The sequence below is a fragment of the Notothenia rossii genome, assembly GCF_949606895.1.
Source record: "Notothenia rossii genome assembly, chromosome: 9".
Classification (NCBI taxonomy): Eukaryota; Metazoa; Chordata; class Actinopteri; order Perciformes; family Nototheniidae; genus Notothenia; species Notothenia rossii.
This window is the reverse complement of record NC_136907.1, coordinates 77,391,425-77,414,449: the sequence shown is the minus strand read 5'-3', so window position 1 is coordinate 77,414,449 and position 23,025 is coordinate 77,391,425. Positions and strand designations below refer to the sequence as shown.

The window sequence follows — 23,025 nt, the reverse complement described above, 5'->3', positions numbered from 1 at the left end:
CGGAGAAGGGAGAGAAATTTGTGCGTGGTTTTCACAGTTTGTCCCTGCTGCTGCTGCTTTTTTCGGTCAAGGAGCCGTCGAACTTGGTGCAGTTCTGCATACAGGTTGTCCGTTTTTACCCCATAATACTGGGCCATGGGTGATAGGTGCTCCAGCTCAAGGAATGACTTGTGAGTTGGATTTAAGGCAGACGTGCCCTGCAGCAAGCCACAAGATTCAGACGAAAACCGCCTTTTCATTTCATTGACAAGTCTATCAATGACAGGGTAGTAGCAGTGCTTGCGGATGTCATCAGAGGAGGTGAGAGGTGGAAGTTTTCCTGTTGGAGCATCAACTACAAACTCCTGTAGGTGGCATGCAGGCTGAGTCTGACGTCACTCTTGTCTCAACTTGACGAGGATGCCAGTCTTGGTGGAGAGGGCGTGTGCTTTGTCCAAAATTTCCTCCCATGATTTTTCATTTCTCTTTTCGGAGAGGGATGTAATTACCGACTCAACAAGATCCGTAGCAGAGGCCAGTTGCAGATCTGGGGACTGTAAATGGTCGGACAAGAATTTGGTGGCTCGAAACATATCCTCAAATAGAGCGAGTTGCACAGCAAACTGACCGTTTATCAGTGCCTTCACTGCTCTGGCTTCTGTCTTCCTGCGAGCGTTTGACTGCGTGATGACCTCATCGAGTGTGGCACAGATAGCTGGCAGGGTTTTCTGAATGGCCCACAGTGCTGAATACTGACAAGCCCATCTAGTGTCCGACAGCTTTTTTAGTTCAACTGGCTTTTCTTTTGGTTCAAGTTCCTTTTGTTTTGTATGGAAAATGTTGTGCACAACAGAGCCAGAAAAGAAATTATACAGCATCTGCACAACTTCAAAAAAATCCCCTGCTGATCTTACATTCTTGACACAGTCAACTAAAACTAAATTTTGCCGGTGGGCATGGCAATGTACATAAAGGGCCTGTGGCACCTCCTTCCGAAATCTCTCCTGCACACCGTTATTACACCCCGACATGACAGCGGCACCGTCGTAGCATTGGCCAATACACATGTTGTGATCAATGTTGCATTTACTGAGCGTCTGTTTGATCGTTGTCAAAAGTGAATCTGCGTCTAGTGACTAGTCCATCAGCTGGGGTGAAGTGAAGGAGCTCCTCCTTTATGCCATCGTCATGTATATACCGCACTGCCACAGACACCTGCTCCTTTTTACTCACGTCTTTGCTCTCATCCACCATCAGTGCAAAAACTCCCGCTTCCTGTACTTCCCCGCTGATTTGATCCCTGACCATATTTGATATCAGCTCAATTAGCTCATCTTGTATGTCGTGGTGTGTGTAGCCTACTTTGCATTTCTTGGATTGTCAGATTTTTTTTTTATCCACTGTTTTGTCAAACTTGCCAATCAGGTCTAAAAGTTCGATGAAGTTTCCCCTGTTGGCTGCTTCACTCTCCCTATGCCCCCGTAGTGCAATGGTTTGACACGCAGTGTAACGCAATGCTTCCACAACTGCCCGCATATATTCCCTGTTTTCACATACAGTTTTTGAATGTCCCTCGCTGAATGCGTTGCTGATTTTTGAGCCACTCTCTTTCCTTACTTTAAATTCAGACCATGCATCCATGGCACATTTATGTCCACTGCTCACATCCTGTGTAAGGAATGACTGCGTATCTTTAACCCAGGTGCTAAATCCGTCATGGGTAAAGGCGGTTTCTTTATGGAACCGGTGTTCCGGATTAACTTGTTTCCCGATCAACATGTTTCCCGATCAACTCGTTTCATTGGGGTGCGTGGCTTTCGACTGAAATACACATTTCGATCACTTTCTTCTGTCGTTTACATACATCTTTTGGTATATTTGGCTTCTTAGGAACACGTTGATGCACATCCAGTACCAGTGTTTGAGGTTGTGATTACGATGGCGATATCCGGACGCGAACAGCGAGGACTACAACAAGACAAACGAGTTGCTTGAATAAATCATTTAAACCAGCTATTGTTGCCAGACTTATTACGGAATATCGTAGTTAATGTCCAAGTCCATCTGTGTATACCTTCAGACAGCCTCCAAGTGAAGCACACGGTGTTTACTCACAGTTTGAAAGCAGCGTGGAGAAGTCTTCATCTGTGTTAAACTGTGATCCTCCCAGGGAACTGCACCCGCCCACGTTAAAATGTGACCCGCCCAGGTTCAATTGTGTTACGATTTCTGTGGCTATCTACCAGCGATCATGTTTAATATGAAAGACTAACCACACATGTATCCCTTATAAAAACGGTATTGTGCAGCACTCTTCCAGATAACATGTGACTGTTACCTGGTTTTTCAAAGATATAGCAGCAGAAATGCAACCTGACATCATATTGATAATAATATATGATACAAATGTAAGACTGACAACAATAATAGTTAGTAAAGGATTTATTGATGTGAATGTTTTGAACAGTGAACACTTAACACAGAAATCGTAACAGTTTAACATGTGCGGGTCACAGTTTAATCTAGGCGGGTCACATTTTAACCTGGGCGGGTCCCAGTTCCGTGGGAGGATCGGTTTAACACAGATGAAGACTTCTCCATTCAACACGTCCTAACAGATCACCAGAGAACAATAAATCAAGTCGCTGTGTTGATGCCTGTTACATCACATTACATTACATTGCATTTCGCTGACGCTTTTATCCAAAGCGATTTACAATAAGTATTCACTGATTCACGGATATCGCCATCGTAATCACAACCTCAAACACTGGTACTGGATGTGCATCAACGTGTTCCTAAGAAGCCAAATATACCAAAAGATGTATGTAAACGACAGAAGAAAGCGATCGAAATGTGTATTTCAGTCGAAAGCCACGCACCCCACTGAAACGAGTTGATCGGGAAACAAGTTGATAGGGAAACAAGTTAATCCGGAACACCGGCGTCCTTCGTGAGCAAAATGCCTGCAGGCAAAACAAAATACACCGTCCATAGTCACTGAGTACTCGAGCCAAGTGTATTGCTCGTACCATCGGCGATTGAATGACCGCATTTGCAGTCCGTACTTCTTGGTCGGGTATTTTCTAAGCATGGGACGTCTTGGTCCATCAGAGGCTGACTGGCTGATGTCAATTACGGTGTGGAGGGGTCGGGGAGCAGCGCTAGCTCCGCTGGTTCCACTGCAGCTCGCCGTAGCAGCTAGCTGTTCCTGCTGCTACGGGGGCAGTGGGTCAGTTGACGGGCCGGGGGCACCTGTTCTTCGTGGTCCCAATCCTCCCGGTTATCATTAGTAATAGTAACATCGGGATCCTTGTGGATAATAGGGTTGTCCGGCTGGACCGGCTCCGTTTGAGATCGCGGTCGTTTTCGCTGGCTTGTTAGACATTTTTCCATTTTCGATCTGTGTGTTCACTTCACATACTGAGAATTCGCGCTTTAACTTACAAAGACCGCAGAAAGATCTCGCGAGAATGTGTAAATATATATAGATACATTTTTTTCATTACAAAACAATGGGGTTGCTAAGCCGTTGCTAGGCCATTTCCTGGAGTTGCTATAGCAACTGCTAGCAACCCCCTGGCGCCGCCCCTGATTTTACATTGTATTACTTTAAACTCGAAGTTTCAGATGTACAAACTACGGTGGCCGGCAGGTGCAATCGCGCCACAACGGACCAAACACTTACATCAGGAGTAACGTGCTGCAGCTTCAATAACAATGAAACATATTAACAGCAATGTGCCAAAACACATGCAAATGAAGAAACATCTACACCAACCTGACGAAACATGTGCAGGGTTTACTAAAATATTTTCCCATGTTTTTCTGCAAATAAAATAAAATCTGAATTTAATATTATTTTCCTAAAAATACATTTAAAAAATGCGAATATCTTGTTTCAGAAAAATAAACACAACACTGACATTTTTCCTCAGAGCTCTTTTATTAACAAGAAAAATCCCAACATGTTATTTTTTAGAGACAAGTAAATGTGGCACTCATCTCACATCTTGAAAATAGAAACACAATTTATTGCAAACTCATCCTGCTGGCTTTTCTTTTAATGCGTGTTATTTCCTTCTTCAAAATGTCATTTATGCTTTCAACACATTGAGACTTAGTAAAAAATGGAATACATTTAGAATAAAATATCTACAATGAAAGAAGCTCTGTTGCTTTCTCTCTCTCATGATTTACAAGAGAAACAACAAAATAAAAATAAATCAATATCGATATTCAACAAATATTTAGAGCAAAGTTTACATTTCCATGCGGAGAAATATCAGTTGAGGTTAACAGAAATCCTCCTGAGCAGTGACAGCCTCCATGGCTAAACAGACACAGGAAGGAGCGCCGCCTAAAGAAACTCCAACATCTACAGAACAACTCATGAGAAGATGTTAAAGCACATCCCATGTTTGATTGACAGCTGATCTCTGTGCAGTGAAGACATGAACACTCAGCTCTCAGCAACAATGATGGACACACAATGAGTTTAAGAAGTAGAAGAGTTCCTCAAATGAATTCAGGCTATTTCAGTTTACACAACTCAGCTGCGTCACAAACCAAAAGTCCAGCATGTAGCGGCTGAGTGAATGTGGTCTGGACTCTGTGGAGGAGAGTCATGGTTTCAGAGACGCTGTAGAAGGACAGAATACCTGCTGTGTGATCCAGGTACACTCCTACTCTGGAGGACAGAGGACCTGAGACGGGAATTTTGCTATTGTTGTAAGTAAATGAATAACTGTTTTGTTTAAACTCTAACGCCCAGGATTTGTCATTGTATCCAAATAAACATTCAGTACCATCCCCTGCTCTGCGGATATTCTTGTATGAGACTGAAACAAAAACTGCTCTCCCTCTCCGCTCCACCTCCCAGTAACAACGTCCAGTCAGACTCTCTCTACTCAGGACCTGAGGCCAATCAGTGAATCTGTCTGGGTGACTAGAATAAGACTGTTCTTTCATGAATGTTACTTTTCTGCTCCCTTCAGATAATAACAGCTCTGTGTGTGCTGTGTTTGGATCCAGAGTGATCTCCTGTGAATATCTTAAGAACCCAGCTCTGGTGGTGGGCTCTGCTGCTGGCAGTAAAACATCCACTTCAGTCGGTGAGACGTTTGTCCATTCCTCTCTCAGGACGTCCTGTAGTTTGTCTCTGACTGCTGACAGGGCCGCCGTCACGTCCTCAAAGTAGCTCAGAGGAAGGATGTAGAAGCTGGAGGAGTGTGTAGCTTCACTGAGGGCTGGCAGTGAGGAGGGGTAGCTGAGCAGAAACTGGTTGTGATCCTCTGTGTGAGAGAGCAGCTTCAGCTCAGCGTCTCTTCTCTTCAGCTCAGAGATCTCCTGCTTCAGCTTCTTCTGAAACTCTTTGGCTCGACTCACTTCTCTCTCCTGCTGGGATCTGAGCTGCTGCTTCACATCAGAGCTTCTTTTCTCCATCAGACGGATCAGCTCAGTGAACATCTTCTCACTGTCCTCCACTGCTTTATCAGCAGAGCCATTGAAGGCCTTCACCTCCTGCTGAAGCAGCTTCACCTCCTTCTCTCCGTCCTGGATTCTCTGCTGGATGTTTAGTCGACTCCCCTCCAGCTCTCTCTGCCTCTCAGTCCTCTCTGCTGCAGCTGACACCGTGTCGTGTCCTTTGTGTTCGTCCACAGAGCAGAGAGAACAGATACTCTGCTGATCAGTGCGGCAGAACAGCTTCATCACCTCTTCGTGGCGAGGGCAGATGTTCTCCTGGAGCTTCTTGGAGGGCTCCACCAGCTTGTGTTTCTTTAATTGAGCTACGTCAAAATGAGACTGGAGGTGTTTCTCACAATAAGATAAAAGACAGATGAGGCAGGACTTACAGGCTCTCAGTTTCCTCCCAGTGCAGAAATCACAGGCCACATCTTCAGCTCCAGCATAGCAGTGATCAGCAGGATCTTCTTCAAGTCCAGGCTTCTTCAGCTTCTCCACTAAATCTGCTAACATGGTGTTCTTCAGCAGGACAGGCCTCGGTTTGAAGCTCTGCCGACACTGAGGGCAGCTGTAGACTTTCTTCTTATCCTCTCTATCCCAGTGGCGTTTGATACAGTCCATGCAGTAGCTGTGTCCACAGGGAATAGCCACCGGATCCTTCAGTAGATCCAGACAGATGGAACAAGAGAAGGTTTCCCGGTCCAGCTGAACTCCTTTCTGCCTCATCTCACCTCTCAGTGATAGTTACGGACTGCAGACAGAAGGTCAAATATCCACTTTCTCTGAACAGAAACAATCTCTGACGGACAACAAATCTCCTCTCCTCCTGCTTTTGCTCAGTCAATGCAAAGAATGAGGAAACAGCTTTCTGTTTTAACATGTTGCCAACCTGTGAAGGGGCGGGAATATTCAAATACCTTGATAGGGTGCAGCTCAGTGTGTTTGGGAGCAGGAATCAAGGGGAACAGATTTAACTGCTTTCAACAAAGCTTTGTTTGAGAGGCAGGGTGTGTTTGCAAAACACATGCAAATGAAGGGAAATCTTCACCAACCTGACGAAACATGTGCAGGGTTTACTAAAAGATGATCACATGTTTTTCTGAAAATAATAGAAAATCTGAATTCATTATTATTTTCTTAATCCTAAAAATACATTTAAAATGAAAATATCTTGTTTCAGAAAAAATTATTTAGAGATATTTTTTAGATTAAGAAAACATAAGACTGAGATTTTGTCCTCTTAGCTCTTTTTTTAACAAGAAAAACCCCAACATTTTATTTTTTACAGACATGTAAAGGTGGCACTCATCTCACATCTTGAAAATAGAAACACCATTTATTACAAACTCAACCTGCTGGCTTTTCTTTAAATGTGTTTGGTTTCCTGCTTCAAAATGTCCTTTATGCATTCAACACATTGAGACTTAGACACAAATAAAAGACCTTTAGAATAAAATATCTACAATGAAAGAAGCTCTGGTGCTTTCCCTCTCTCATGCTTTACAAGAGAAACAACAACATACAAATACATCAATATCGATATTCAACAAATATTTAGACTAAAGTTTACATTTCCATGCAGATAAATATCAGTTGAGGTTAACAGAAATCCTCCTGAGCAGTGACAGCCTCCATGGCGAAACAGACACGGGAAGGAGCGCCGCCTGAAGAAACTCCAACATCTACAGAACGACTCATGAGAAGATGTTAACCCTGTAAAGCCCACTGTTCTAATTTTACAACATTATTTTAAGCTATCCTAAAAAAGTCAGTAAATGTTTTTGTTTTTTTAAAGACTCCATTTACACGGTCTAACGGTCCTTTGGTCAGCCTCACAATGCTATTGGGTATTACATGTGTTTATAGGTCCTGCCCTCTGGAGCATGCACTCACACAACTTCTGAATCTTCAAATGAGCAACATCTCTTTGTTTTATTCACATATAGAAATACAACTCTAATATAAATATAATGTCTTTGATAATTCACTATAACTAAGTTCTAAATGTGTCCCCTGTTAAGATTTTGAATGAACAACAGAATTGAATAAATTAATACATTATTTCTGATAAAAGTATGTGAAACTATATCTTTAGCAATATGTTAAACTCTACTTGTATCTTATCAGTTAATTACTTACAAAAATACATTTAACTCTGGTTCTTGCAGAAACAGTTTCTGAAATGTTTTGGGACACTTGGATGTATCCCTTTTAGTATGATAATTAGCCTGTTAGCATTAGCCAGACAGCATTGTGTGACTTGTTGATCTGGTTTATCTGCATGTATGGGTGTAGGTATTCCTTTTGTTGTGATAAGGCTAAGCCAGGTAGTATCGTGTGACTCAAGTGTACAATGTAAATAGGATTCAGATACTTGTTGCATCGGGACACCTGGAAGGGCGTGTTGCATAAATTCCTTTTAGTATGATAATAGGCTAAGCCAGACAGAATGAACACTTGTCCCACCACCCTATTGTTATAGCAGAATGTTTAATACAGCATATTTATGATATTCATTAGAGATCACATGGTATTCCATATGATGTGTGTTACTGAGTTGGGTCACACACGTTAGAGAGACAATGGTCGTTCTGAATTATCAATAGATGTATTCATTTTAAGTGAGCTGACACCGAGGTTAGAGGAAGTTCAGAGAAGGCCTTAGGTTATAAAAACAGTTAACATTTGTTAGTTAACTAATCCTAAGGATATCATGAGATGTTGATGTTTAAACATATACAAGTATAGCTTTCAGAGAGAAAAACATGTGACATTTGTGTGGTAGGCTGCATGATAACATTTGTGTGCGTCAAACATGCTTAGGGAAAATGTGTGTGTGTTCATTGCAGTGGCTATATAATTATGTTGTGTGATTACTGCTACTGTCGGGGGCATTTCCGCGATTGGTGATGCACTTCCCATTATTCTTTGTTGCAACAACTAAATAATAATTACTGATCAGCCATTTGTGTTTGTTTCACATCGCATAAACACCATATCCCAACGTCCATTGAGGCTAAAACATCCAATCAGCGAGCTGAGGATCTTTCCTACGTCTGTTTCCGGTATTGTTCCTGTAATGAGAGTTCACATTTGTGCTACATTGAAGGGCGGAATTGACTACACATTGTCAGAAACATAAATTGCTTCAGATATAAATCGAATTCCCCTCCAGCCCCAGTCAATCATGGTGTCCCCCAAGGCTTTATGCTTGGCCCCCTCCTGTTCACCATTTACATGGTACCCCTTGGCCAGATCATCTGCCATCACGGACTCAACTTCCACTGCTATGCTGATGATACCCAAATCTATCTCAGCACTACAGCTTCTTGGAGGGCTCCACCAGCTTGTGTTTTTTAAATGTAGCTGTGTCACAATGAGACTGGAGGTGTTTGTCACAATAAGAGGCCAAACACACCACACAGGACACATCTTCAGCTCCAGCATAGCAGTGATCAGCAGGAGCTTCTTCAACTCTTCTGTTTCTCTGCTAAATCTGCTAACGTGATGCTTTTTCAGCTCTCGTTTCAAAGTCATCCCGGTTTTACGGTCTAAAAAGTGTTGAAGCAGTTTTTATCACTCTCTGAAGAACAAGAAGAAATGTATTTGACATGTTATTACTTTAAACTCGATGATTAAGTTTCAGATGTACAAACTACGGTGGCCGGCAGGTGCAATCGCGCCACAACGGCCCAAACACTTACATCAGGAGTAACGTGCTGCAGCTTCAATAACAATGAAACATATTAACAGCAATGTGCCAAAACACATGCAAATGAAGAGAAATCTACACCAACCTGACGAAACATGTGCAGGGTTTACTAAAATATTTTCCCATGTTTTTCTGAAAATAAAATAAAATCTGAATTTAATATTATTTTCCTAAAAATAAATTTAAAAAATGCGAATATCTTGTTTCAGAAAAAATAAACACAACACTGACATTTTTCCTCAGAGCTCTTTTATTAAAAAGAAAAATTCCAACATGTTATTTTTTAGAGACAAGTAAATGTGGCACTCATCTCACATCTTAGAAACACAATTTATTGCAAACTCATCCTGCTGGCTTTTCTTTTAATGTGTGTTATTTCCTTCTTCAAAATGTCCTTTATGCTTTCAACACATTGAGACTTTGTAAAAAATTGAATACATTTAGAATAAAATATCTACAATGAAAGAAGCTCTGTTGCTTTCTCTCTCTCATGATTTACAAGAGAAACAACATCATACAAATACATCAATATCGATATTCAACAAATATTTAGAGCAAAGTTTACATTTCCATGCGGAGAAATATCAGTTGAGGTTAACAGAAATCCTCCTGAGCAGTGACAGCCTCCATGGCTAAACAGACAGGAAGGAGCGCCGCCTGAAGAAACTCCAACATCTACAGAACAACTCATGAGAAGATGTTAACCCTGTAAAGCCCACTGTTGTAATTTTACAATATTATTTTAAGCTATCCTAAAAAAGTCATTAAATGTTTTTGTTTTTTTAAAGACTCCATTTACACGGTCTAACGGTCCTTTTGTTCAACTTCACAATGCTATTGGGTATTACATGTGTTTATAGGTCCTGCCCTCTGGAGCATACACTCACACAACTTCAGAATCTTCAAATGAGCAACATCTCTTTGTTTTATTCACATATAGAAATACAACTCTAATATAAATATAATGTCTTTGATAATTCACTATAACTAAGTTCTAAATGTGTCCTTTGTTAAGATTTTGAATGAACAACAGAATTGAATAAATTAATACATTATTTCTAATTAAAGTATGTGAAATTATATCTTTAGCAATATGTTAAACTCTATTTGTATCTTATCAGTTAATTACTTACAAAAATACATTTAACTCTGGTTCTTGCAGAAACAGTTTCTGAAATGTTTTGGGACACTTGGATGTATCCCTTTTAGTATGATAATTAGCCTGTTAGCATTAGCCAGACAGCATTGTGTGACTTGTTGATCTGGTTTATCTGCATGTATGGGTGTAGGTATTCCTTTTGTTATGATAAGGCTAAGCCAGGTAGTATCGTGTGACTCAAGTGTACAATGTAAATAGGATTCAGATACTTGTTGCATCGGGACACCTGGAAGGGCGTGCTGCATGCATTCCTTTTAGTATGATAATAGGCTAAGCCAGACAGAATGAACACTTGTCCCACCACCCTATTGTTATAGCAGAATGTTTAATACAGCATATTTATGATATTCATTAGAGATCACATGGTATTCCATATGATGTGTGTTACTGAGTTGGGTCACACACGTTAGAGAGACAATGGTCGTTCTGAATTATCAATAGATGTAGGCTATTCATTTTAAGTGAGCTGACACCGAGGTTAGAGGAAGTTCAGAGAAGGCCTTACAGTAGGTTATAAAAACAGTTAACCTTTGTTAGTTAACTCATCCTAAGGATATCATGAGATGTTGATGTTTAAACATATACAAGTATAGCTTTCAGAGAGAAAAACATTTGACATTTGTGTGGTAGGCTGCATGATAACATTTGTGTGCGTCAAACATGCTTAGGGAAAATGTGTGTGTGTGTTCATTGCAGTGGCTATATAATTATGTTGTGTGATTACTGCTACTGTCGGGGGCATTTCCGCGATTGGTGATGCACTTCCCATTATTGTTTGTTGCAACAACTAAATAATAATTACTGATCAGCCGTTTGTGTTTGTTTCACATCGCATAAACACCATATCCCAACGTCCATTGAGGCTCAAACATCCAATCAGCGAGCTGAGGATCTTTCCTACGTCTGTTTCCGGTATTGTTCCTGTAATGAGAGTTCACATTTGTGCTACATTGAAGGGCGGAATTGACTACACATTGTCAGAAACATAAATTGCTTCAGATATAACTCGAATTCCCCTCCAGCCCCAGTCAATCATGGTGTCCCCCAAGGCTTTATGCTTGGCCCCCTCCTGTTCACCATTTACATGGTACCCCTTGGCCAGATCATCTGCCATCACGGACTCAACTTCCACTGCTATGCTGATGATACCCAAATCTATCTCAGCACTACAGCTTCTTGGAGGGCTCCACCAGCTTGTGTTTTTTAAATGTAGCTGTGTCACAATGAGACTGGAGGTGTTTGTCACAATAAGAGGCCAAACACACCACACAGGGCACATCTTCAGCTCCAGCATTGCAGTGATCAGCAGGAGCTTCTTCAACTCTTCTGTTTCTCTGCTAAATCTGCTAACGTGATGCTTTTTCAGCTCTCGTTTCAATGTCATCCCGGTTTTACGGTCTAAAAAGTGTTGAAGCAGTTTTTATCACTCTCTGAAGAACAAGAAGAAATGTATTTGACATGTTATTACTTTAAACTCGATGATTAAGTTTCAGATGTACAAACTACGGTGGCCGGCAGGTGCAATCGCGCCACAACGGACCAAACACTTACACATCTGTTACAGCAGGACAATGCGTCTGTTGTTGTGGTTCAAAGCAAACGCGTCTATTACCCCCTGCACATCCAGGGCTCTTGCTCGTTCTGCATTGATGGACAGCAAAGCCAAATTGCTATTCCTCAAGTCCCCGCTGTTGCTCCTCATGTAGTTTTTCACACGCCGTAAACAAGAAAAGCTGCGTTCGCAGTTTGCAGACGTGACAGGCAGTGTGACCGATATACACAAAAGTCTGTGCAAATCAATAAATGCGTCCTTGTATGGCCGGAGAAGGGAGAGAAATTTGTGCGTGGTTTTCACAGTTTGTCCCTGCTGCTGCTGCTTTTTTCGGTCAAGGAGCCGTCGAACTTGGTGCAGTTCTGCAGACAGGTTGTCCGTTTTTACCCCATAATACTGGGCCATGGGTGATAGGTGCTCCAGCTCAAGGAATGACTTGTGAGTTGGATTTCAGGCAGACGTCGCCTGCAGCAAGCCACAAGATTCAGACGAAAACCGCCTTTTCATTTCATTGACAAGTCTATCAATGACAGGGTAGTAGCAGTGCTTGCGGATGTCATCAGAGGAGGTGAGAGGTGGAAGTTTTCCTGTTGGAGCATCAACTACAAACTCCTGTAGGTGGCACGCAGGCTGAGTTTGACGTCGCTCTTGTCTCAACTTGACGAGGATGCCAGTCTTGGTGGAGAGGGCGTGTGCTTTGTCCAAAATTTCCTCCCATGATTTTTAATTTCTCTTCTGGGAGAGGGATGTAATTACCGACTCAACAAGATCCATAGCAGAGGCCAGTTGAAAATCCCCTGCTGATCTTACATTCTTGACACAGTCAACAAAAACTAAATTTTGCCGGTGGGCATGGCAATGTACATAAAGGGCCTGTGGCACCTCCTTCCGAAATCTCTCCTGCACACCATTATTAAACCCCGACATGACAGCGGCACCGTCGTAGCGTTGGCCAATGCACATGTTGTGATCAATGTTGCATTTACTGAGCGTCTGTTTGATCGTTGTCAAAAGTGAATCTGCGTCTAGTCCATCAGCTGGGGTGAAGTGAAGGAACTCCTCCTGTATGCCATCGTCATGTATATACCGCACTGCCAGACACCTGCTCCTTTTTACTCACGTCTTTGCTCTCATTCACCATCAGTGCAAACACTCCAGCTTCCTGTACTTCCCCGCTGATTTGATCCCTGACCATATTTGATATCAGCTCAATTAGCTCACCTTGTATGTCGTGGTGTGTGTACTTTGCATTTCTTGGATTGTCAGATTTTTTTTTTCTCCACAGTTTTGTCAAACTTGCCAATCAGGTCTAAAAGTTCGATGAGTTCCCCCTGTTGGCTGCTTCACTCTCCCTATGCCCCCGTAGTGCAATGGTTTGACACGCAGTGTCACGCAATGCTTCCACAACTGCCCGCATATATTCCCTGTTTTCACATACAGTTTTTGAATGTCCCTCGCTGAGTGCGTTGCTGATTTTTGAGCCACTCTCTTTCCTTACTTTAAATTCAGACCATGCATCCATGGCACATTTATGTCCACTGCTCACATCATGTGTAAGGAATGACTGCGTATCTTTAACCCAGGTGCTAAATCCGTCATGGGTAAAGGCGGTTTCTTTATGCAGGGTATATGCAGGAATCCTGAAGTCAAATTTAATACCTTTTAAGACCTTTTTTAAGACCCTTTCCATACATTTTAAGACCTCATCGCAACTTTGAGTTCTAACCGGTTACATTGGCAACACACTTTACCTCACATTGACTATATTGATTGTAAGATAGTAAAACTAAACAGAGTGCAGACAGACTACTGAAGCCTCCTTTCCACATGAACTTCAACCTCTCTGTGAAGGTTTAATGCAGTATGCTGCTTTGTTGCTTCTGTACTCTGTGCTCTTTCATTCCAGTAAAATTCCTCAGAAAACATTAGAAACCAGTATTTGACCAATAAACAAAACAATTGACAAAACTTTGAACTATGAAATATGTTAAACTTTGGTGAGCTTCAGCGGGGTAATGCCATATAGGAGCACCCTCACAAATACCCAGGGGTTAAATTGGGCACACGCTTTCGATTCATTAACGTGTCCGTTCACACTAGACCACTAGACCGCTGGAAATGCTGGAAACGATGTAGTACATATGTCAGGCCTGTAAGTGGCGCTGCTGCCGCCCGAAATACACCAAAAGCAGCGAAGAAGACCCCGGAGCATGGTTGCCATGGTTGCCCTTCTGTTTATTCTCCGCGGTGGACGGCGTGTTCTCCTGCTGTATCTCTCAGGTAGTCCACCAGCAGATGAAAAACACCCACCTCTCCGCCTCTTCCAAGGAACGAGGGGACCGTACGGCAGAGCTTCCTTAAAAAAAATGTTCCGCCGGTCAACATGTCCTTTAAAGTTTAAATCTTCCGTACAAAATTAGGAAAGTGCCGGTGAGAGGTCTTCTTTGTCATTTATTGAGCTTTAAAACAAATTGATAACGACTCTGTTCTCTGTATAATAATATAATAATATTTAATAAACGGTGACTGCCTCTCTTTTCCTCCCCCTCTTCTGACAGCCCAGCAGCAGCAGGAGACGTGGGGAGAGGGAGGCGGGCTCTTTCATCGTTATCAGAAAATGACCCCCCCCCCCCCCCCCCACACACACACAAACACAGAGCGGAGCAAGGCAACGAAACTTAAAATAATAAGCAGCATTTTACGGCGCGCTATGCATGGGGCCGCCTTGTGGGGCTTCCCGACATGTCGTTTCAGTAAATTGTTGCTGTGAACCTTCTTAATACCTTGGAAAATGCCGTTTAATACTTTTTAATAGCCTTAATTTTCGCTAAATTGATTTATCAACTTTTAATACTTTTTAAGACCCCGCGGACACCCTGTTATGGAACCGCGGCGTCCTTCGTGAGCAAAATGCCTGCAGGCAAAACAAAATACACCGTCCATAGACACTGAGTACTCGAGCCAAGTGTATTGCTCGTACCATCGGCGATTGAAGGACCGCATTTGCAGTCCGTACTTCTTGGTCGGGTATTTTCTAAGCATGGGACGTCTTGGTCCATCAGAGGCTGACTGGCTGATGTCAATTACGGTGTGGAGGGGTCGGGGAGCAGCGCTAGCTCCGCTGGTTCCACTGCAGCTCGCCGTAGCAGCTAGCTGTTCCTGCTGCTGCGGGGGCAGTGGGTCAGTCGGCGGGCCGGGGGCACCTGTTCTTCGTGGTCCCAATCCTCCCGGTTATCATTGGTAATAGTAACATCGGGATCCTTGTGGATAGTAGGGTTGTCCGGCTGGACCGGCTCCGTTTGAGATCGCGGTCGTTTTCGCTGATTTGTTAGACATTTTTCCATTTTCGATCTGTGTGTTCACTTCACATACCTAGAATTCGCGCTTTAACTTACAAAGACCCCAGAAAGATCTCGCGAGAATGTGTAAATATATATAGATACATTTTTTTCATTACAAAACAATGGGGTTGCTAAGCCGTTGCTAGGCCAATTCCTGGAGTTGCTATAGCAACTGCCAGCAACCCCCTGGCGCCGCCCCTGATTTTACATTGTATTACTTTAAACTCGATGATTAAGTTTCAGATGTACAAACTACGGTGGCCGGCAGGTGCAATCGCGCCACAACGGACCAAACACTTACATCAGGAGTAACGTGCTGCAGCTTCAATAACAATGAAACATATTAACAGCAATGTGCCAAAACACATGCAAATGAAGAAACATCTACACCAACCTGACGAAACATGTGCAGGGTTTACTAAAATATTTTCCCATGTTTTTCGGAAAATAAAATAAAATCTGAATTTTATACTATTTTCCTAAATTAAAAAAAATGCGAATATCTTGTTTCAGAAAAATAAACACAAGACTGACATTTTTCCTCAGAGCTCTTTTATTAACAAGAAAAATCCCAACATGTTATTTTTTAGAGACAAGTAAATGTGGCACTCATCTCACATCTTGAATATAGAAACACAATTTATTGCAAACTCATCCTGCTGGCTTTTCTTTTAATGTGTGTTATTTCCTTCTTCAAAATGTCCTTTATGCATTCAACACATTGAGACTTAGTAAAAAATTGAATATATTTAGAATAAAATATCTACAATGAAAGAAGCTCTGTTGCTTTCTCTCTCTCATGATTTACAAGAGAAACAACAAAATAAAAATAAATCAATATCGATATTCAACAAATATTTAGAGCAAAGTTTACATTTCCATGCGGAGAAATATCAGTTGAGGTTAACAGAAATCCTCCTGAGCAGTGACAGCCTCCATGGCTAAACAGACACAGGAAGGAGCGCCGCCTGAAGAAACTCCAACATCTACAGAACAACTCATGAGAAGATGTTAAATCACATCCCATAATGTTTGATTGACAGCTGATCTCTGTGCAGTGAAGACATGAACACTCAGCTCTCAGCAACAATGATGGACACACAAAGAGTTTAAGAAGTAGAAGAGTTCCTCAAATGAATTCAGGCTATTTCAGTTTACACAACTCAGCTGCGTCACAAACCAAAAGTCCAGCATGTAGCGGCTGAGTGAATGTGGTCTGGACTCTGTGGAGGAGAGTCATGGTTTCAGAGACGCTGTAGAAGGACAGAATACCTGCTCTGTGATCCAGGTACACTCCTACTCTGGAGGACAGAGGACCTGAGACGGGAATTTTGCTATTGTTGTAAGTAAATGAATAACTGTTTTGTTTAAACTCTAACGCCCAGGATTTGTCATTGTATCCAAATAAACATTCAGTCCCATCCCCTGCTCTGCGGATATTCTTGTATGAGACTGAAACAAAAACTGCTCTCCCTCTCCGCTCCACCTCCCAGTAACAACGTCCAGTCAGACTCTCTCTACTCAGGACCTGAGGCCAATCAGTGAATCTGTCTGGATGACTAGAATAAGACTGTTCTTTCATGAATGTTACTTTTCTGCTCCCCTCAGATAATAACAGCTCTGTGTGTGCTGTGTTTGGATCCAGAGTGATCTCCTGTGAATATCTTAAGAACCCAGCTCTGGTGGTGGGCTCTGCTGCTGGCAGTAAAACATCCACTTCAGTCGGTGAGACGTTTGTCCATTCCTCTCTCAGGACGTCCTGTAGTTTGTCTCTGACTGCTGACAGGGCCACCGTCACGTCCTCAAAGTAGCTCAGAGGAAGGATGTTGAAGCTGGAGGAGTGTGTAGCTTCACTGAGGGCTGGCAGTGAGGAGGGGTAGCTGAGCAGAAACTGGTTGTGATCCTCTGTGTGAGAGAGCAGCTTCAGCTCAGCGTCTCTCCTCTTCAGCTCAGAGATCTCCTGCTTCAGCTTCTTCTGAAACTCTTTGGCTCGACTCACTTCTCTCTTCTGCTGGGATCTGAGCTGCTGCTTCACATCAGAGCTTCTTTTCTCCATCAGACGGATCAGCTCAGTGAACATCTCCTCACTGTCCTCCACTGCTTTATCAGCAGAGCCATTGAAGGCCTTCACCTCCTGCTGAAGCAGCTTCACCTCCTTCTCTCCGTCCTGGATTCTCTGCTGGATGTTTAGTCGACTCCCCTCCAGCTCTCTCTGCCTCTCAGTCCTCTCTGCTGCAGCTGACACCGTGTCGTGTCCTTTGTGTTCGTCCACAGAGCAGAGAGAACAGATACTCTGCTGATCAGTGCGGCAGAACAGCTTCATCACCTCTTCGTGGCGAGAGCAGATGTTCTCCTGGAGCTTCTTGGAGGGCTCCACCAGCTTGTGTTTCTTTAATTGAGCTACGTCAAAATGAGACTGGAGGTGTTTCTCACAATAAGATAAAAGACAGATGAGGCAGGACTTACAGGCTCTCAGTTTCCTCCCAGTGCAGAAATCACAGGCCACATCTTCAGCTCCAGCATAGCAGTGATCAGCAGGATCTTCTTCAAGTCCAGGCTTCTTCAGCTTCTCCACTAAATCTGCTAACATGGTGTTCTTCAGCAGGACAGGCCTCGGTTTGAAGCTCCTTCTACACTGAGGGCAGCTATAGACTTTCTTCTTATCCTCTCTATCCCAGTGGCGTTTGATACAGTCCATGCAGTAGCTGTGTCCACAGGGAATAGCCACCGGATCCTTCAGTAGATCCAGACAGATGGAACAAGAGAAGGTTTCCCGGTCCAGCTGAACTCCTTTCTGCCTCATCTCACCTCTCAGTGATAGTCACGGACTGCAGACATAAGGTCAAATATCCACTTTCTCTGAACAGAAACAATCTCTGACGGACAACAAATCTCCTCTCCTCCTGCTTTTGCTCAGTCAATGCAAAGAATGAGGAAACAGCTTTCTCTTTTAACATGTTGCCAACCTGTGAAGGGGCGGGAATATTCAAATGCCTTGATAGGGTGCAGCTCAGTGTGTTTGGGAGCAGGAATCAAGGGGAACAGATTTAACTGCTTTCAACAAAGCTTTGTGTGAGAGGCAGGGTGTGTTTGCAAAACACATGCAAATGAAGGGAAATCTTCACCAACCTGACGAAACATGTGCAGGGTTTACTAAAAGATGATCACATGTTTTTCTGAAAATAATAGAAAATCTGAATTCATTATTATTTTCTTAATCCTAAAAATACATTTAAAATGAAAATATCTTGTTTCAGAAAAAATAATTTAGAGATATTTTTTAGATTAAGAAAACATAAGACTGAGATTTTGTCCTCTTAGCTCTTTTTTTAACAAGAAAAACCCCAACATTTTATTTTTTACAGACACGTAAAGGTGGCACTCATCTCACATCTTGAAAATAGAAACCCCATTTATTACAAACTCAACCTGCTAGCTTTTCTTTTGATGTGTTTGGTTTCCTTCTTCAAAATGTCCTTTATGCATTCAACACATTGAGACTTAGATACAAATAAAAGACCTTTAGAATAAAATATATACGATGAAAGAAGCTCTGGTGCTTTCCCTCTCTCATGCTTTACAAGAGAAACAACAACATACAAATACATCAATATCGATATTCAATAAATATTTAGACTAAAGTTTACATTTCCATGCAGATAAATATCAGTTGAGGTTAACAGGAATCCTCCTGAGCAGTGACAGCCTCCATGGCGAAACAGACACGGGAAGGAGCGCCGCCTGAAGAAACTCCAACATCTACAGAACAACTCATGAGAAGATGTTAACCCTGTAAAGCCCACTGTTGTAATTTTACAACATTATTTTAAGCTATCCTAAAAAAGTCAGTAAATGTTTTAGTTTTTTTAAAGACTCCATTTACACGGTCTAACGGTCCTTTTGTTCAACTTCACAATGCTATTGGGTATTACATGTGTTTATAGGTCCTGCCCTCTGGAGCATACACTCACACAACTTCAGAATCTTCAAACAAGCAATATCTCTTTGTTTTATTCACATATAGAAATAAAACTCTAATATAAATATAATGTCTTTGATAATTCACTATAACTAAGTTCTAAATGTGTCCTTTGTTAAGATTTTGAATGAACAACAGAATTGAATAAATTAATACATTATTTCTAATTAAAGTATGTGAAATTATATCTTTAGCAATATGTTAAACTCTACTTGTATCTTATCAGTTAATTACTTACAAAAATACATTTAACTCTGGTTCTTGCAGAAACAGTTTCTGAAATGTTTTGGGACACTTGGATGTATCCCTTTTAGTATGATAATTAGCCTGTTAGCATTAGCCAGACAGCATTGTGTGACTTGTTGATCTGGTTTATCTGCATGTATGGGTGTAGGTATTCCTTTTGTTATGATAAGGCTAAGCCAGGTAGTATCGTGTGACTCAAGTGTACAATGTAAATAGGATTCAGATACTTGTTGCATCGGGACACCTGGAAGGGCGTGCTGCATGCATTCCTTTTAGTATGATAATAGGCTAAGCCAGACAGAATGAACACTTGTCCCACCACCCTATTGTTATAGCAGAATGTTTAATACAGCATATTTATGATATTCATTAGAGATCACATGGTATTCCATATGATGTGTGTTACTGAGTTGGGTCACACACGTTAGAGAGACAATGGTCGTTCTGAATTATCAATAGATGTAGGCTATTCATTTTAAGTGAGCTGACACCGAGGTTAGAGGAAGTTCAGAGAAGGCCTTACAGTAGGTTATAAAAACAGTTAACCTTTGTTAGTTAACTCATCCTAAGGATATCATGAGATGTTGATGTTTAAACATATACAAGTATAGCTTTCAGAGAGAAAAACATTTGACATTTGTGTGGTAGGCTGCATGATAACATTTGTGTGCGTCAAACATGCTTAGGGAAAATGTGTGTGTGTTCATTGCAGTGGCTATATAATTATGTTGTGTGATTACTGCTACTGTCGGGGGCATTTCCGCGATTGGTGATGCACTTCCCATTATTGTTTGTTGCAACAACTAAATAATAATTACTGATCAGCCGTTTGTGTTTGTTTCACATCGCATAAACACCATATCCCAACGTCCATTGAGGCTCAAACATCCAATCAGCGAGCTGAGGATCTTTCCTACGTCTGTTTCCGGTATTGTTCCTGTAATGAGAGTTCACATTTGTGCTACATTGAAGGGCGGAATTGACTACACATTGTCAGAAACATAAATTGCTTCAGATATAACTCGAATTCCCCTCCAGCCCCAGTCAATCATGGTGTCCCCCAAGGCTTTATGCTTGGCCCCCTCCTGTTCACCATTTACATGGTACCCCTTGGCCAGATCATCTGCCATCACGGACTCAACTTCCACTGCTATGCTGATGATACCCAAATCTATCTCAGCACTACAGCTTCTTGGAGGGCTCCACCAGCTTGTGTTTTTTAAATGTAGCTGTGTCACAATGAGACTGGAGGTGTTTGTCACAATAAGAGGCCAAACACACCAGACAGGACACATCTTCAGCTCCAGCATTGCAGTGATCAGCAGAAGCTTCTTCAACTCTTCTGTTTCTCTACTAAATCTGCTAACGTGATGCTTTTTCAGCTCTCGTTTCAATGTCATCCCGGTTTTACGGTCTAAAAAGTGTTGAAGCAGTTTTTATCACTCTCTGAAGAACAAGAAGAAATTTATTTTACACATGGGCGGCGCCAGGATTTTTTTGCTGCAGTAGCTTAGCAGTTGCTATATGACAGCACGGCGTTGCTAGTTAATTTTCTAAATAAATAAACAAACAATACCAGTGGGCCAAGCACGAGCCTGTTCATATTGTAGCGTTTCGCCGCTATTCAAGATCACAGATCACTCTAGCCTTCGATGTCGAAAACGTTCTCTTTATTTACAGAACCAATCAATAGTATAACACTTTTCCCCACACTCGAACACAACTCCTATCGTCTCGTACTCCCTGCCTGCACACACCGGAAAACGCACACACACACCTGGAAGGTGTAACTCCCACAAACAACATTGCCTATATAACTTTACAATGTAATAAACTGTGCACATCTGATCTCACGCGCACACACACTCACGCGCGCGCACACACACACACACACACACACACACACACACACACACACACACACACACACACACACACACACACACACACACACACACACACACACACACACACACACACACACACACACACACACACACACACACACACACACACACACACACACACACACACACACACACACACACACACACACACACACAAGGAGGGGGGCAGAGCCACTCACCAAGATGTCACATCTGTTACAGCAGGACAATGCGTCTGTTGTTGTGGTTCAAAGCAAACGCGTCTATTACCCCCTGCACATCCAGGGCTCTTGCTCGTTCTGCATTGATGGACAGCAAAGCCAAATTGCTATTCCTCAAGTCCCCGCTGTTGCTCCTCATGTAGTTTTTCACACGCCGTAAACAAGAAAAGCTGCGTTCGCAGTTTGCAGACGTGACAGGCAGTGTGACCGATATACACAAAAGTCTTTGCAAATCAATAAATGCGTCCTTGTATGGCCGGAGAAGGGAGAGAAATTTGTGCGTGGTTTTCAGTTTGTCCCTGCTGCTGCTGCTTTTTTCGGTCAAGGAGCCGTCGAACTTGGTGCAGTTCTGCAGACAGGTTGTCCGTTTTTACCCCATAATACTGGGCCATGGGTGATAGGTGCTCCAGCTCAAGGAATGACTTGTGAGTTGGATTTAAGGCAGACGTGCCCTGCAGCAAGCCACAAGATTCAGACGAAAACCGCCTTTTCATTTCATTGACAAGTCTATCAATGACAGGGTAGTAGCAGTGCTTGCGGATGTCATCAGAGGAGGTGAGAGGTGGAAGTTTTCCTGTTGGAGCATCAACTACAAACTCCTGTAGGTGGCATGCAGGCTGAGTCTGACGTCGCTCTTGTCTCAACTTGACGAGGATGCCAGTCTTGGTGGAGAGGGCGTGTGCTTTGTCCAAAATTTCCTCCCATGATTTTTCATTTCTCTTTTCGGAGAGGGATGTAATTACCGACTCAACAAGATCCGTAGCAGAGGCCAGTTGAAAATCCCCTGCTGATCTTACATTCTTGACAATCAACAAAAACTAAATTTCGCCGGTGGGCATGGCAATGTACATAAAGGGCCTGTGGCACCTCCTTCCGAAATCTCTCCTACACACCGTTATTACACCCCGACATGACAGCGGCACCGTCGTAGCATTGGCCAATGCACATGTTGTGATCAATGTTGCATTTACTGAGCGTCTGTTTGATCGTTGTCAAAAGTGAATCTGCGTCTAGTCCATCAGCTGGGGTGAAGTGAAGGAACTCCTCCTGTATGCCATCGTCATGTATATACCGCACTGCCAGACACCTGCTCCTTTTTACTCACGTCTTTGCTCTCATTCACCATCAGTGCAAACACTCCAGCTTCCTGTACTTCCCCGCTGATTTGATCCCTGACCATATTTGATATCAGCTCAATTAGCTCATCTTGTATGTCGTGGTGTGTGTACTTGTCATTTCTTGGATTGTCAGATTTTTTTTTTATCCACAATTTTGTCAAACTTGCCAATCAGGTCTAAAAGTTCGATGAGTTCCCCCTGTTGGCTGTTTCACTCTCCCTATGCCCCCGTAGTGCAATGGTTTGACACGCAGTGTCACGCAATGCTTCCACAACTGCCCGCATATATTCCCTGTTTTCACATACAGTTTTTGAATGTCCCTCGCTGAGTGCGTTGCTGATTTTTGAGCCACTCTCTTTCCTTACT

The 23,025-nt window shown here is 42.5% G+C and overlaps 2 protein-coding genes and 1 long non-coding RNA gene across 3 annotated transcripts; all 3 read right to left on the bottom strand.

Moving 5' to 3' along the window:
* Positions 1-2,405: 2,405 nt before the first annotated feature.
* Positions 2,406-3,401, bottom strand: LOC307017520. The gene is made up of 2 exons (XR_013802208.1): positions 2,862-3,401; positions 2,406-2,590 (listed from the first exon to the last, which is right to left on the bottom strand). It is a non-coding gene; the product is annotated as an uncharacterized lncRNA (long non-coding RNA).
* A 998-nt stretch (positions 3,402-4,399) lies between these two features.
* Positions 4,400-6,171, bottom strand: LOC307019612 (tripartite motif-containing protein 16-like; the record flags this gene model as incomplete). Its single annotated transcript, XM_079650613.1, has 1 exon — positions 4,400-6,171. One exon carries the CDS (start codon positions 6,169-6,171, stop codon positions 4,513-4,515), a length of 1,659 nt encoding a protein of 552 aa, XP_079506739.1. The 3' UTR covers positions 4,400-4,512.
* A 9,926-nt stretch (positions 6,172-16,097) lies between these two features.
* On the bottom strand, positions 16,098-18,012 carry LOC307020707 (tripartite motif-containing protein 16-like; the record flags this gene model as incomplete). Its single annotated transcript, XM_079652239.1, has 1 exon — positions 16,098-18,012. The coding sequence occupies one exon, from the start codon at positions 18,010-18,012 to the stop codon at positions 16,354-16,356; it is 1,659 nt and encodes a 552-aa protein (XP_079508365.1). The 3' UTR covers positions 16,098-16,353.
* Positions 18,013-23,025: the final 5,013 nt, after the last annotated feature.